We start from the raw sequence: 13,202 nt of genomic DNA on the forward strand, positions 1-13,202 counted from the left end.
CCTCACCATAATGATCTCTTCTTGTATCATCCAGATTATCTCCTTCAACTAGGATGAAGATATAAAAGGTTGATATTTGAAGGGATTTCCACATCCTCAGAAAACTATATCTTGGGGAAATATTTGTAAAGGTCTGGATTTGAAAGTTCTAGAAATAATTAACTCTTGGCAGAGAAAAAACAGAAACATATTTTTTAAAAATATACCTTTCTTCGATGTTTCCTGAGATCACTTGGCTAGAGTTGATAATGAAGAAAAGAAAAACAGAGTATTATCAGACATATTATAGATTTTTATAAATCTTGTGTTTCTTTTCATTAAGATTCATTTTGAATTTCTTATTGGCCCTTATGATGAAATTTCCTTCCATCACACCAGCCCAACTGCCATTGAATCCAAAACAAAACTTGGCTGGAACCCAAGGAACCCAAGTGGACTAAGTGTTTACTTATATGTTTGGTTTTAAGAAATATCATTAACATTATAAAAATCGGGTATTGTGTTAGAAATACACAAATGATAGCTTGAGTCTTTATGTCAACATTATGTTTTTAGAATTTTACTTTATCTTGTATTAACAATCGGAATTGTTCCAAATCAAAGATTTATAATTATTTGTACTAACAGATAATAAGATATTATCACATGTGCTTGCAAGCACATGCACACACCCATATGCACACACCAAAACATGAATGGTAAAAAAGGAAATAAACAAGAAATGAAAAATAACCCTATGTAGAGGATTCCTTAGATATTAAGTAAATGTAGTGATCAAGAGAAAGTTATACTTCTTACCAGTGTCATGATCCCCATCCGATCCATCTCCCTAGCTGGGCTGCGTGGAGTGAGTTTAGGAGTTGAGTGGCCACTGGGAGGAGAGGAGCTTGCTAATGAAGATGCAGTTATTGAGCCAGTAATAGATGTTCCAGGATGAACCCTGGCCAGATTTAAGCCTTCTAGACTCACACTAGCAACTCTGTTTTCTATTTCTTCAGCACGCAGTTCTGTGGATTCTTTTTCTTCCTGGATTAACCTATAATAGTGAACCAAGACAAAGGTAAGTCATTTTCATGAGAATATTGCTTTAATATGAGTGTTAATAGGAGTTGGGATTGTTCTCCCTGACCGCTATTCACTATTAACTACTAAATTTCCCATGTTTTAGCATTTTTTTAAAAAGTAGCCATGATGACTACAAATTGCACTGGGAGTTGTTTGAGCTGCTGGAATGATAGTTTATTTTTTATTAGGGTTTTGTAACTATGTAGCAAAGAATAATTTGGCATATTTATCTTTTATAAAGAAAATCAAAAATCATATCAACATGTTTTACCCTATTAGGGGACAAAATATTGGATTGTTCTAAGGTTTTATTCAAGGGTGTGTGTGAAGTAAGCATACCTGATTTCTTTATTGATTGCATCTAGTTGTTCCTGAAGCATCATAGCAAGGGTCTGAGCATCTGAATGTCCACTTGGTGACAAAAGATCCATTGAACTGAAAATTGTATCTCTATCATCATCATCTATATCAGACAATTCAGTGTCACTCTCAAAATGATGGCTGCTTAGAACTCCAACTGGCTGGTTTCTACTCCACTCGTGATCTCCAAGCGATTTTACCTAATTACAAATTGTAGAATGCATATAGATCAGATTTACGGCAAATGTTAATTTTCACATAGAGCTTATATTTTAAAACACCATTGCAGTTATTAACACCTTTCAATTTTCTCAGCCATTTGTGCACTTAAACCATTCTTGTTAATTTCTAACAGCTGCATTGTGATATCACACGGATCTCAATTTCAGTCTGTTATAAAAATACCAAGGTTTATCTTACAAGAGACCCGAAATAGTTTAAGGCAAGATGTGGGAAGTTCTTTTCTGTATTGGTCACATAAGTCAATTTAGATTCATACTACAATATAATGGATATCCCTGGATGATTTAAAATTAAAGGCAGCATTTCTAAACACTATACTTTCATTTTTTTTAGAAAAAAGTGCATCAATAAAATGAAACTATACTAGAAATCTGAACCTCCATTAAGTCCTGTCTATGGCTTCCAATCCAGTAAAAGAAACAGAACAATGGAATAATGTTTCAAGCCTGAGAAAATTGCCTAGAGCAGAAGGTGTAGTAAATAGCAAATGGCTCTATCACATTACTTCTTATTATAATCTGATTTGTAATTGTGTTTTATGTTTGATATTATATCAGAATTGTATTATTAATATAATTTTAAGGCCAAAAATGTGTAATCCTATCTCTCCCTCCAATATCAAAACTGTTTTATAGCCTTCAGATAATATGTACTTTTACTCAGCGAGAGTTATCAGAGAGAACTTCAGACAGGGCCAGATTGTCCACTGAGCACAACACAGTGCTTAAGTATATGAAGCTTTGGGTGTTTCCCAAAAGGTTTTAGGCCCAAATAGATGACTGAACAATGACAAATGGATGGGGATGCATGCACATACAGAATCACATTTTTTTCTACATTTTAAATATATGAATAACAAAACAGTCATATGTTTGAGAAATGTGGTCTTATCAATTGAATGAATAAACAAAATCTATGATCCTATTTATAATTATATGATGTACAGTATATAATTAAAGTTATTAGCTATAGAAGTATCCAAGGAATATGAAAACTTAAATCCAGCCTTGGCTTTAGTCAGAAAAATGTCTTAAGTCAGCTGTACTTATGATTGCAATCTTATTAAAGGAAAAAATGATTAAAACATAAACCTTTGGTTCATCTCTTCGGATTCCCATTCGACCTCTTCTAGGTCTCCTTATCACTTTAGTAGACCTATAATCTGGTTGACTATCAACTAGTGAGCCTACGGAGTACCTCAGTTCTGCTGATGAGTCAAGATGTGTTCTGAAAAACAATTGTGGCATAGGATTTAGATAAAAAAAAGACTCAAAAATTCACTTAAAATATATTTATTTTTACCATACGCAGAGGATATCATCCTACAGTTTGCTACCAACACAGCAATAAAAATGGAGTATGCTTCCTTGCATACTAAAAGGAATTGCTTTATAAGGTTTCAATTTTAATGAAAAAAGAAAAGCTAAAAATGTTTTTGGTCAATCAATATATTTTTATGTAGGACTATGGTTGTCAGAAAATTCAGACTGGAATTATAGAGTCAAAGGCTAAAAAACTCGAACTTCATTTCACTAGCAATTTGAGTCCTCTCTCTCTCTCTCTCTCTCTCTCTCTCTCTCTCTCTCTCTCTCTCTCTCTCTCTCACACACACACACACACACACACACACACACAGAGAGAGAGAGAGAGAGGGGGGGGGGAGGGAGGGAGAAGAGTCTTAAAAAGGAGGCCATGAGGATTATATGGTTCATGGGTCATAACAACATGAACTAAAAATGTTCCTTTCTTACTTCTAAGATTAACATGCAGACTTGTTTCTTTGTCAAATATATAGGCACCCCAAATCTAACAAGGTGGCAGCCATACAGATTTCAAATGATGGGTGCAGTGACAGAGAAGACTCATTTACTTAGCTCCAATAGATGACACAGATTAATCAACAAGATCAAAAGCAACCCTATGCCAATGAATTTTGTACTGCATCTCTCCATTAAAAAATTATTCTGGGACAATATATGTCCAGAAATATGCACTTAAAAAGAAATCAGTTTTAGAAATTTATATTTAATGGCAAAATATCATCAAAAGAATGTACCTAATGAAATTGTTAAGTAACAAATTAGTATAAAATTGAATATAGTTTACAAAATGACCCATCTGAAAATGAATATAGAAATGATCTATTTACTGATCTGTGACATTTATAACATTTGAATTCCATGAGAAAAAATAGGAATACACATGTAACTAATAAGTGAAATTCATTTAATTAATTTCCTATTAAAATGTTCCAATAACTGACAAATAAAATAAAATCACCAAAAATAAGTCCAGAAACAATAAGGTAAATAATAATCTTAGTTTCCTTCCAGCCTATGATTCTATGATCTCATGATTCATTTTTATATTGATAGTTATAGTTCTTTATTTCCACAGCTATTTAACTATATGGTTAGAAGGGCAGCCATATAAATTTGATTGATTGAATAAATACTTCTATGTCGTAAGGATATAAACAGCCACAGCTCTGTTCTATTGTGGCTTTTGAGCTACTGATATTTAAGACATCTGCTACTGACTAAATAATAGTCATGATATTTCTATTTCAAATTTCACAATTCTGTAAACAGCAATCATGATTATGGATGATGAAGAATGTTTTAAATATATGATGACTGAATTTCAAAATAAAGTTATTAAAGAAAATGTCATTATTTTCTTGTGCTACCTTGACAATGTGGGCTCAATTAAAGAACCTGCTCGTATTTTCAACTGGTCAAGTTCAGCTCTCAGCTTGTCTATCTCTTCTGCTAATCTTTCCTGAAAATTGAAACAAATAATAATAATTGATTAATATAAATACATGGCATTTCAAAATTATTCATCAAATTTTATTGTCGTATAATATCAGCTCTCTGAATAGTTGAACTATATGCCAGAAAACTCTACATGAGTTACGTAGCTTTCCTCCAGTACAAACCTGGATGAACTTTTTTTTGTATATATTTTATTGATATTTTTAACATAACATAAATCATTCAGTAATTTGTAAACAGTATGTTTTCTGGGTAACATTTATAAGACAATCTTTAACAATTGATTTCTAAAATCTATATTCCATATGTTAATTTCATTTGATTTCCCCTTTCCCCAAAGTATTTTTCTTTGCAAAACATTAGGTTAAGACAATTCTCATTATTTTGATTAATAACAATTAAGTATATAATTTTTCCATTAATCCTATTTGTCATTTTAGTTGCCTTATCGTAAATCCTGTTACCGTGCTTATTTCAGCTTATTTCTCCCCCCAAATTTTAAATATTCTTACTAGTGACAATTTTTCAACAATTAACTACATTTATATTGGTCGATTTAATTCTATTTTTCCATATAAGCCCTCTCATACTTTTATATTTCTTAATAGGTAAAAAAGTAGAAAGAGAAGAAAAAAGAGGAGAGACAAAAAAGAGGAAAAAAAGAAAAAAGAAAAAAAGAAAAAAGAAAAAAAAGAAAAAAGCACCGAGATACAAAAAAAACATACAACTTAAAATATGTATCCCTCCTAATTTAATATATGTTTATTCCTTCAATTTCTTATTCTTTTTGACCACAGCTGAGAGTGTATTTAATCTATTTAAACTTTAAGCATTCCATTCAGTAGATCTAATCATCTAATCCTTTAACTCTCATTCAAAACACATTTTTTTGTTTTTCTTATTGTCACATTTAAATAACTAAAATGTTTGCTTTGTTTAAATCAGTTCAACTTTTTTTTACAGAAAGGAAAAAGAAAAAAAAACATATTGCATTAATTAAAAAAAAATCATCCCTCTAAGAGTAATATATTTCAAAGTTTTTCCATTTCTTTAGCTATATTCAAACAAATGTTTCTTATTGTATTTGTTAACAACAACAAAAAGAAATTAATCTCTCTAAGAGTAATAAATTCAAAAGTTTTTCTGTTTTTAGCCATATTCAAACAATTTTTTTTAAGTATTCTCTCTGATAAGTCCCATCTGTATTTATTGTATTTTCCTGGGAAATTTCTTGGAGTGAAATTAAGTTGGAGATAAGTTGATTCATACTCTCAAAGTTGATTGTATTTCTTTGTAGTTTAAATCATTGTCGTTTGAAATTGTTGCCGCTTATCATATGTTTCCTTTTGTAAAGTATTCATTGCTTCAGATTTGTTACTCTCACTTTGTTTACACAGCTGCATTTTCTAAGAACTTTGAGGGTCAGAGAAAAAAAAATCCTCACCCACCAGTAGGTGTCAGTGTTTGCTCATTTTTCAGGTCCTTCTAGTCTTTTTTCTCTCTCTAAAGGGTAAGTTTTGCCCCTTCCGGTAACCAAAAGGAGGGAGTAAAATCGCCCTCCTTTTTTCCCCCCGGAGATCTCTTATTTTGGGGACTTTCTTCTTCAGGAAAATAGGTAGGATTGAGAAAATCAATATTCTTACCCAGATTCAAGCATGCTGTTTAAAATTTGCTTAGTTTAAAAGCTTATGACTTCCGTTGTCACCAGCTATGGCTGAACATGAAGTTAGCCAGCCTTTTCTTCTGTTGGTTTCTGGGAGGCTTCTTCTGGACCGTTCAGGGAGACCTCTGTCTCTCCTAAGTCCATGGGATTTCCTTCATTCCACCCCTTCAGGGTGGGTTCTGGCCCCTTAGGGTCCCCAACAAAAAGAAATTTCAGCTGAAGAGTTCGGCATTCCGAATCTTCAGACTGTTCACTGGAAAACAGGAACCGGAAGTCAAACCTGGATGATCTTATCTGGGCTTGGAAGCTAAGAAACTCAAATCTTATTAGTATTTAGAATGGAAGCCCATAGGGAATCTCACAGTGGTACACTTTCATGAGAAGCTGTAAACATCCCAGAAGGTAGCAATGATTAAACTAGTTCCCTACTGTAATATCTTGCAAATATATTGTTAACTCCCACAATCACTATCCAGCCTATTGCCTTGGGAATTATGCAAGGCTGAGGACAGCAGAAAGGTGAATTAGATTAAATCTTTATAGATGGATATTTGTTAGTAAAGTATATGTGTGAAAGAACCATTAAAACCATCTGATAAAACATGCCTACAGATTTGACAGTACTAAGGAATTATTAACAAGGGATTTGTGGACAAAATTGGTATTGTCTTAATACGTTTAAGTGCAACTTCTATTCTCAGTGCAGAGTGATGAGAAATGGACCAATTCATTATATACACAAAACTACATCTGGAAGACCATCATTAATAAGCCTGGAGGTTCCAGATTTGACAAATAGAAAACTAGAAATACTCTTCACATATTCCAAAATTGTTGCATTTTCACCACATTTACATTCTTTTTGTACTATTTTTAAATAATTTTAATACAGGAAAGGCTTACAATAAAGGCATCAACCTAACTAAAATTAGCTGTCACCAAGCAGTTACAAGCAATGAGGCTTTTATGTGTAGCTGTTGGTAATTTTTCCAGTGTGAAGCTTACTATTATCAAGATCAAGTGCAAAGGGTGAGGTTTGTCATTAAAAAAATAGCCCAGTGTTGGCTCTTCGGCTTTGAAACGGAGATGAGCACCGGCCCCTAGAGTCGGAAACGACTAGCACGCATGTGCGGGGGAACCTTTACCTTTACCTTTATAGTTTGAATTCATATTTATTGCAGGACAAAAACACTGGCCTTAATGAAGAGTTACATTTTAGTAAGCTAGTCCTGTTAACAAAGGTACAGCCTAGAAACATTTGTCAAATATAATTCAAAATGTTAGTGCAAATAAAATGTCAGTTAAGTTATATAGGATTTTATGTACTAGTCTTCACATCAGTTTTGGTTTTCTGAAACACCTCTATTTTCCCCTTGGGAGAAATATTTTCAATCATTTTCCTAAATTTACTTTACTTTAGATTCTCTTTCTTATCCAGAAAATAACTACAATTTATTCTTCCCTCCATGTGCATGTTCTCTCTGTGTGTGTATTTATAATGGTTTCTATTATTTAGGTTATGACTTAGACCAGGGGTGTCAAACTGCCGGCCCCACAGGCCAGATGCATCATGCCGAAACCGTGCCCACCCCATTGCTGGCAATGTAAAAAAGATTGCAATATGTCACGACATGTCACGTGACGTTGTGAGTTTGACACCCCTGACTTAGAGAATCTATCTGAACTATACTTAATAATCTAGCATTTTCCTTATTCTCATACATACTTTTCAACATGAAACAATATTATTTTTAAAAAAGAAAAGGAATCTTGACACAACTTGGCATTTAACTGGTTTACCATTTAGAGCAGGCATGTCAAACTCACGACATCACGTGATGTCGCATAATGTATCGTGACTTTTTCCCCATTGCCGGCAATGGGGAGGGCGTGGTTTTGTTGTGATGCATCCGGCCCGTGGGCCGGCAGTTTGACATGCCTGATTTAGAGTATTCTCTACTTGTGCTGACTTTCAAAATGCACTGTAAACAAAAAGAATTGATACAGCAGGTGGTTAACACATTATTCTAGAATTGCACAGGCTCCTAATTAAATTCCAGTTGAACCAAGAAGTCTACTGGGTCACCTTGAGCCAATCACTCCCTTTGGGCCCATTCAACATCATAATAAGCAGTTCTGGGTAATAAAATGTATATTGCCACAAAATCCTTGACCATGTTAGAGAAAATGCAGCTTAGTGATACAACATAGGAACAAACAGAAGAAATATGTTTGTTAACCATATACATGTGCAGCAGTTTTGTACTTTTCATGAGGGTGGTCAGGAACTCTAATCATACTTCAATTCCAGTCTCTTCACCCTTAAAAAATGTGCTCCTGAGACTTCTGGTTTGCATCACAGCGAGATGGGACGCAGAAAGGCAGGCTCTGCCTTTCACGCCCAATTTTGCCCTGCTGGGGGCCCTAAAAGGGGCCTAAAGTTTCCTTGAAGAGGCAATGAAGAAGATGACCACCTCCCCGTTGTACTGACTGAATGAGTCCTCAGAGCATGTGAACTGCTCTGTTAGGCTGCTGGTTGCCAGCTCTAGTTGCGGACCCACTATGAGGTCCTTGCTTAGTGGCCATTCAGCAAAACACTTCTGCAGCTGATCAATATGGTGGTGAATGACTCACTCCCCCCCATCCAGAGCCACCTCGTAGGAAAGAGGTCCCAAGATTTTGACAATTTTACCCGGCACCCACAAGTTCCCATGCCCATAGTTCCGGGCCCACACCCTATCACCCACTTGCAACCCCCTTGGTGCCTTTGGGCATGTGGTGTCTGCTGCTAACCTGGTCAGGATGCAACCTGTCCACTTTCGTGATTAACTTCTCCCCCAGTGAAGCTCTGCTGGGCTCTTGCCCATTGCTGTGCAAGGCATAGTGTGCTGGCAAAGCAAGAAGTCAGCCAGCCTATGGTGCCAATCCCCAGAAACAATGGGCTTGAGTGACTCTTTCGTTATATGCACCATGCGTTCGGCCTGCCCGTTAGTCGAGGGGTGAAAGGGAGCCGACGTTGCATGCCTTGAGGTTAGCCCTCAAGAAGGCTTGAAATTCTGCTGCTGTGAACTGGGCCCCGTTGTCCAAGACTACGACGTCCGGCAGCCTGTGTGTGGCAAAAAGCTTTCTAAGCAGCTGGATGGTCCTAGCAGTTGTCATAGTTGATATAGGAATTACTTCCAACCATTTAGAGTGGCTGTTGACCACTATCAAAAACAACTGTCCCTGAAAGGGCCCAGTGAAGTCAATGTGAATCCTTGACCATGGTGTATAAGTCTCCTCCCTTCAGGTGGACAGGGGCCTGCGGCATCTCTGGCCTGGACTGTTGACATGTGTAACACCCGTGTACTTGGGCCTTGATAGCCTTATCTAACCCTGGCCACCAAAGGTAGCTCTGTGCCAGTGCCTTCATCCGGACTATGCCCGGATGGCCTTCATGAAGAGACTGAAGCACACGGTGCCTTAATGAACTGGAGACAATAACCCTACTCCTCCATAAGATGCAGGCTTTATGAGCTGAAAGCTCATGTCTCTGTGTGAAGTAGCTCTGGAACTCTGGTCCTGGACTATCTTTCAGCCACCCGGTGTGAACCCATGACAATATTCTGCTTAGAATTCTGCCTGCAGCAGTTTCCGCAACATCCCCAGCATGGAGGGGAACTTCAGGCAAATCTTGAATTGACAAGATACGTACTGCTGGAGCTGGATCTGGCTCCACATGTGGCAATGACAATCTACTAAGACCATCTGCTTGGCCCATGTCTTTCCCAGGTTTGTGAACCAGCCTGTAGCTGTAGGCTGACATGGAAATGGACCACCTTAACATTCTAGGGGAAAGTATTTGAGGTGTCTGCCTGTCTGTAGTAAATAACCCCAACAATGGCTTGAGGTCAGTAAAGACCGTGAATTCCCTGCCATACAAATAATCATGGAATTTCTTCACCCCGGCCACAACAGCCAGAGCCTCTTTGTCAAACTGAGCATAATTGTGCTCAGCTGAGGACAATGTCCTTGAATAATAGGCAATGGGGACTTGCATCCCATCATTTGATAAATGGCTTAGTACAGCCCCCACCCCATAAGGGGATGCATCACACATAGTGCATACAGGCAAGTTTTCATTAAAGTGCATAAGCACTGGATTTGAGGACAGTAATGGTTTTACTGCCTTAAAACTATTTTCGTGAACCTTGGTCCACTTCCACGGGGTGTTTTTATCTAAGAACCAGTATAACGGCTCGGCCACTGCGGCCTTGTTAGGAAGTAATGCATAGTATAAATTCAGGAGGCCCAGGAATGCCTGGAGCTCTCCTTTGAATCTGGGGTTTGGTGCCAGCTGAATTGCCTTCAGCTTGGACTCCACAGGATGGATGCCTTCAGCATCAATATGGAACCCCAAGAGTTCAGTGGAAGGGACCCCCATTTTACACTTGTCCCTCTTCAGCTTGAGTCCCATTGTGCGGAACTGTTGAAGGACGGCTTTGAGCCTCCTTGCTAAAACCTCAGTGGACTCACCGGTGATGAGCACATCATCAAAATACTCCATGGAAGATTCCTAGGGCTATGCTAACACCAAATTGGAGGCGTTTGACTCTAAAAGCCCCCCTATGTGTCACAATTGTTTGTGCGGCTGCTTGGCCTCATCCACAGGTAACTGCTAATAGGCCTGTGCCAAATCTAACTTAGCAAACATGGTACCCCCTTGCAGCGATGCCAAAATGTGGCTAACGACTGGCATCGGGTACGCGTGCTGCTGTAGTGCCCGGTTAAAGGTGCACTTGTAATCAGTGCAAATTCTGATTTCCCCATTGGCCTTAAGTGGTGTGATAATGGGAGTTTCCCATTCACCCCCATCTACAGGCTGTAGTACCCCCTGACTGACTAGCTTGTCCAGCTCTGCATCGATTTTGTGTTTTAGTGCAAATGGCACTCGAAGGGGCGTGATCCTAATAGGCGTTATGGCAGGATCAAGCTTAAAGGCTATCGGAGGGCCCTTTTACTCCCCCAGGCTTGTGTCAAAAGCATCTGTGAATTCCTCGCATACTGACACCAAGTTCTCGGCTTGTGTCCAGTGGATCCCGGTTACTTGAATACCCAGTGCATCAAACCAATCAAGCCCAATTAAACTCATTCTCTGGCCCTCCACCACAATTACATCTAGGAGCCCCCAAAACCCCTTGAACTTGGCCAAAGTGGCCTCGCCTTTGACGGCTACTCGGGAATTCTGGAAGTCAGTTAAAATGATGTTGGAAGGCCTAAGCTTGGCCCACCTCTTACTGCGGTTGCACATGAACCGGAAAGTCTCAAGTAAAATAATGGACACCGCTGAACCAGTGTCCAGTTCCATCCAGCAAGGAACGCCTTACAGCTCAACTTGAAGCCGAAGTTTTGGTTTAAGGGGGTCGTGAGCTCCCATGTGGCAGACACTCCTGCGACTGGAGCAGAACCCTACTCTATGCTGTCCTGGTGCCCCGGTACCTCTCCTGCATGGCTCGTCTGGTTGACGGTCCTTGTGGCGACCTCTACAGATGACTGCAATGTGGCTGGATTTCCCACAGACCCAATACATGGCTGACCAGAATCAGCAGTCTGCTTGTTGGTGGTGGCCGCCACGGCCCAAACATCGAAGGAAGGGGGCTTGTAAGGGGGTTTCAGTTCCTTGTCATGGTGCCGTTGGATCTTGTCAACTTCGTGGTCAGAGTCAACGTCTTCTTGATGTTCGGCGTCCTTGTGGTGGATGGCTTCTTCGTGTGGAGTGCTTTTGGTGGGATGCAACGCCTTCATGGCCCCACTGGTGGCTTTGTCCACCATAGCTTCTTTTAAGGCTTCTTGGAGTGAGAGAGTCTCCTTCGTGAAAAGTTTTTGTTGGAGCTCTCTACTTCTTAGTCCACAGATGAGACGATCTCAAAGCCTTTCTTCCAAGTCCAAGAATTGGCAGAGGAGTGAAGCTTGTCTCAACGCCATGATGAACTCTGTAGCCATCTCGCCAGGTTGTTTTTCTCGCTGTTCAAAGGCATGCCTCCACGCTATCACTGACAGCTTCAGTTGGAAATGGTCGCCAAGTCATTTCTTCAGCTCCGCGTAAGTAACTGACTCCAGCTGTGCCAGTGTGACTAAATTCTCTGTGATGTCAAACGTTGCAGGCCCGCAGACTCAGAGAAGTGTTGCGGCCTTCAGGCCATCTTCGGCAACTTGGTTTGCATGGAGGTAGTTCTCTACTCTTGAAATGTAAGACGACTATCTCTCTGGGTGTGTGACATCGAATTCCTTGAGCTTTCCGACCTTCAACATTGTTAGAGGTCTTCGTGGTTCATGTCTCGTGTTGCCTCGTGCTGCTTCTTCTTCGTAGACCCTGGGACTGGTCCACAGGGTGGGATGGTCTCTAGCGTGGCTTGCTAGGCAGACCGAGGGGGGGGGAACGCAGTCACTGCCAGGCACTGTGCTGGCCTCACCCCTAGTGACTTCAAACTCTTTCAAAGAAGCAGCATCCCACCTTCATTGCCAGTGTTGTGTAGCCGGTTCTTTACAGGCAATAAGCGAGACGGAAGGTTGCAAACAGGAACATTCTTTTTTTTAATTTAAAAAGTTTTACAATACATTTTGACTTTAATCCCCCCTCCCCCACGCCCACCCAACCCTCCCTATCCCTTCCCCCCATTCCCTCCTCCCCCCCCGACTTCCCAGAGCTAAATACAGGGTATAAAATCAAAAAACAAACATAAGCACCCCTATGTTATCAGCAATAAACTATTAATTCTATCTCCCTCTAGCTCATATAAAATGAATACAAACAATATTAATATTACAAATAAAGTAAAAAAGAAAAAGAGAAAAACAGAAAAAGAGCTTTACTCAGAATAGATTTTCTTAATCCCAGTCCTTATTCATATTAATTTCAAAAAAAAGAAAGAAAAAAAACTTTCACCTACTATTTACATTCTCCAACCTTTCTCTAATTTCTAAACAAATTCTCAGTCACGCGCCAAAAGCGCCTATCTATTAACCTTAATAATCTCCAACCAAACTAAACCATAATCAAAAATAATTCTTGCATGTATCACGCCAAATGTCTCGCAGTTCCAAGTCATCCTTGA

The 13,202-nt window shown here is 38.9% G+C and overlaps 1 protein-coding gene across 1 annotated transcript in view; it reads right to left on the bottom strand.

The window, feature by feature from the left end:
• PPFIA2 (PTPRF interacting protein alpha 2) overlaps nt 1-13,202 on the bottom strand; it is a gene marked incomplete at its 5' end in the record, with an annotated part of 253,304 nt that overhangs the window by 55,553 nt on the left and 184,549 nt on the right. Inside the window, 5 exons of the mRNA XM_081330297.1 lie at nt 207-236; nt 799-1,036; nt 1,405-1,625; nt 2,760-2,895; nt 4,358-4,449. Of these exons, the coding sequence (XP_081186423.1) occupies nt 207-236; nt 799-1,036; nt 1,405-1,625; nt 2,760-2,895; nt 4,358-4,449 (717 nt within the window). The remainder of the gene's footprint in view (nt 1-206; nt 237-798; nt 1,037-1,404; nt 1,626-2,759; nt 2,896-4,357; nt 4,450-13,202) is intronic.

This window comes from Vipera berus, assembly GCF_964194415.1.
Source record: "Vipera berus genome assembly, chromosome: 6".
In the NCBI taxonomy this organism is placed as follows: Eukaryota; Metazoa; Chordata; class Lepidosauria; order Squamata; family Viperidae; genus Vipera; species Vipera berus.